This window comes from Octodon degus, unplaced genomic scaffold, assembly GCF_000260255.1.
Source record: "Octodon degus isolate 3935 unplaced genomic scaffold, OctDeg1.0 scaffold00102, whole genome shotgun sequence".
NCBI classification, from domain to species: domain Eukaryota; kingdom Metazoa; phylum Chordata; class Mammalia; order Rodentia; family Octodontidae; genus Octodon; species Octodon degus.
The window spans coordinates 2,362,531-2,365,521 of record NW_004524678.1 but is presented as its reverse complement, the minus strand read 5'-3'; the positions used below and the strand labels follow the sequence as shown (position 1 = coordinate 2,365,521).

At 40.0% G+C, this 2,991-nt stretch overlaps 1 protein-coding gene across 1 annotated transcript in view; it reads right to left on the bottom strand.

The window, feature by feature from the left end:
• Ero1a (endoplasmic reticulum oxidoreductase 1 alpha) overlaps nucleotides 1-2,991 on the bottom strand; it is a 31,065-nt gene that overhangs the window by 18,954 nt on the left and 9,120 nt on the right. The window contains exons 5-6 of the mRNA XM_023723748.1: nucleotides 2,408-2,484; nucleotides 2,077-2,150 (exon numbers count right to left, since the gene is read on the bottom strand). Of these exons, the coding sequence (XP_023579516.1) occupies nucleotides 2,077-2,150; nucleotides 2,408-2,484 (151 nt within the window). The remainder of the gene's footprint in view (nucleotides 1-2,076; nucleotides 2,151-2,407; nucleotides 2,485-2,991) is intronic.

The following is a 2,991-nucleotide window of genomic DNA, read 5'->3' as shown; positions in this document are numbered from 1 at the left end:
CCCCAGTACAGAAAAAAAGCATGCAACGCACGTGCATGTCCTGGGTTCAACCCCCAGTACAGAAAAAAAGCATGCAAGCCTGGGCTCCAAGGCTTCTCAGAAATCGTAACATATCAGGGATATAAGAACTTTTCTAGAGAAGAAACCAAGTAGCTACCTTAACTGTACACAGTGCCTACAAACGCCTTCTGGTTTAAAGGAATGGTAAAGGGCCAGGGATACAGCTCAGCGGTGCAAACAGCACAAATGCCTGCCTACATGGCAAGCACAAGGTCCTGAGTTCGAGTGCCAGGATGAGATAAGGTTCAGACACGATAAAGGAATGGTTACAAAAATAGAGTTTTTCTTTCTTTCTTTCTTTCTTTTTTTTGGTACTGGGGATTGGAACACACTGAGCTACAACCACAACACTTTATTTTTTATTTAGCTAAATTACTTACCTGCCCAGGCTGGGCTCAAACATGTAATCCCAGAGTGCTGGAATTATAGACACATGCCACTTGCCCAGCTGGAATGTATGCATTTTAGAAATCAAGAACCACATAACTCCACTTGCATAAACCTTCCAGTGAATTTCACATGTATTTTCCACATTAACCACAGCAGTGCATCAGTCGCTAAGGTAATGGAAAGTATTTGTGCCATATACTACTTTTTTCTCCAATGTCCACCATTAGGACCCCCTATCAAACTCTCCTAAAATATAACACTAAAATTCCCAACACAGCAGAGCAGTTAGAAACAGGCCCTGCAGCCCGAGTGCCTGGGTTGGGACCCTGGTCCTGAGCCTATTCATAACTTACAATACTGCATGTTATAACTGCAAGGACAACAGCCCTCGTCCACCACTGGTCTGGGAAATGATTTAACAGTACAGCAATCTCCTACTCATTTAGAAACTTTAACAATACAAAGTGACAAATGAAGAAGGAGCCAAAAGAGCCCAAGAGCAACCAAAGTCAATGACAAAAATCTCTCTTTCAAAAAGTCCATCATAGGGGCCGAGGGTGTGGCCCGGTCCTACCAGCCCTGCACCTGTGAGGCCCAAGTTCATCCCTAGCATAGGAGAGACAGAGAGAAAATCAAGTTCTCAACAACACTATTTCTTATTATTAAAGAATCAGCTTGATTTTTCTAGCCCAATGCCCGCTGAATCAGGCGCATAAGCTAGGGGGAAAATTGCTTCTAGAAGCAACACAAGGATGGCATCTAGGAATGACAGAGCCTAATGCAAAAACATACATTAGAGAACCAGAAAGTCACTGACATCAAGAAATAAATGCGCATGGAATCATCTACTTCAGGGATGGATAACTGCTTATTCCAATGAATACCAAATGCAATTGCCATTATATAAAAAAATTATAATACAATACATAATATAATTTTAAAAACTGATTTTTATAAAGTACAATGCTCAATATCCCATACACAAAATAACCACCAAGAAGTGATTAAATATTAAATAATCTAAAAAAGAAAAATAGTTGCCTACTAATTTTACTTATGCGGGGGGCCTGGCCTTAGCTCAGTTGTTTAAGTGGCTGCTTCCACAAAGCTGTCAGCCTCAGGTTGCTGTAGTTCGATCCCCACAACACTCCAGCCAGCCAAACCACCCCTGAGGGCATTCAGATAAAAAAAAAAAAAAAAAAAAAAAAAAAACACCTTAATCCTAATTTTACTTATGACAAAAATTTTCTCTCTTCAATTTTATACAAAAATGTTACTATCACCATATTTTGCCACAAAAGTATAAATTTCTAATTTATTTATTTATTTACTTTTTGGCAGAACGGGGGATTGAACTCAGGCCCTTGCACTTACCAGGGAAGCGCTTATTCCACTCAGCCATCTCTCCGGCCCTAAATTTCTAACTTATACATGACCTCCCTATCTTCCCCTAAGGTTCACCATGTAGTCTATACACCAAGGAATAGCACTGTTAGGTCACAGAATAATTCTGTATACCTTTTGGGGAAGGTTAAACTGTTAGAAAATGAGTCTTTAAAATAATTTTAATATAATTTTTTTAAAGTATAATTTTGAGCCTAATGGACACTATAAAAAATGGCATACCATCAGCTTCACAGAAGTTGTCCGAAGAATCGTCATGCTTGGTCCACTGAAGCACAGCCTTCTGCGTTTCCTCACTTCAAACAAACAAAATGAATAGTGTCATTTTTTTCTCAGGTTAACATATGACATGAAAGAAGTGAAGTACTAATAAAAAAAAATACCAGCCAGGTGTGGTGGCGCACGCCTATAACCCCAGCACTCAGGAGGCTGAGGCAGGAGGACTGCTGAGAGTCCAAGACCAGCCAGCTGAGGCTACCAAGAGAGTTCAAGGCCAGCCTGAACTATACAGTGAGAGCCCATCTCCAAAAGACACACACAACAAAGCCCGTACCTCAGTGATTCATCCACCGCACCGAGTCGCTCGGCTTGCTCACACTCTTCAATGACAGTATTGGCTTCTTCAGAATACTAAAACGAAAAAGGAGGTACATTGGATACCACTTATACTTGTAAAGCTTTCAAAAAGAATTTAGAAGAATACAGAATTTAAAAGTTATCACTATGGCTTCTAAATTTTAAAACTTTTTACATTCCTCTTGAGGCTAAAACCTAAGCTGAAGGCTTGCTTCTTGTCTTAGTTAAACATGATTCAGTGTTACGTTCCCAAAATAAAGACTATAGCTCTGAAAATGAATTCACACGATGTCCAGAAATGCACAGGGTTTGTGACCCTGCTTTTCTCTGACCTAATGTTGAGCGCTGGCACTGTCCTGGTTTCTAATCCTCGTACCGCCACCCCAAACAGGTCCTGTCCTAGTTTCAGATGTGAAGTACAGAGGAGTTAAGGCACAAGGTAGCGGAGAGCACTACAATTTTCACATAAATCTAAAACTGTCATAAAATTAAGGTTTAAAAGGGAATCATAAGAGACACATAAACCAAATTCAATGTATGGAACATAACTGAATCATATTT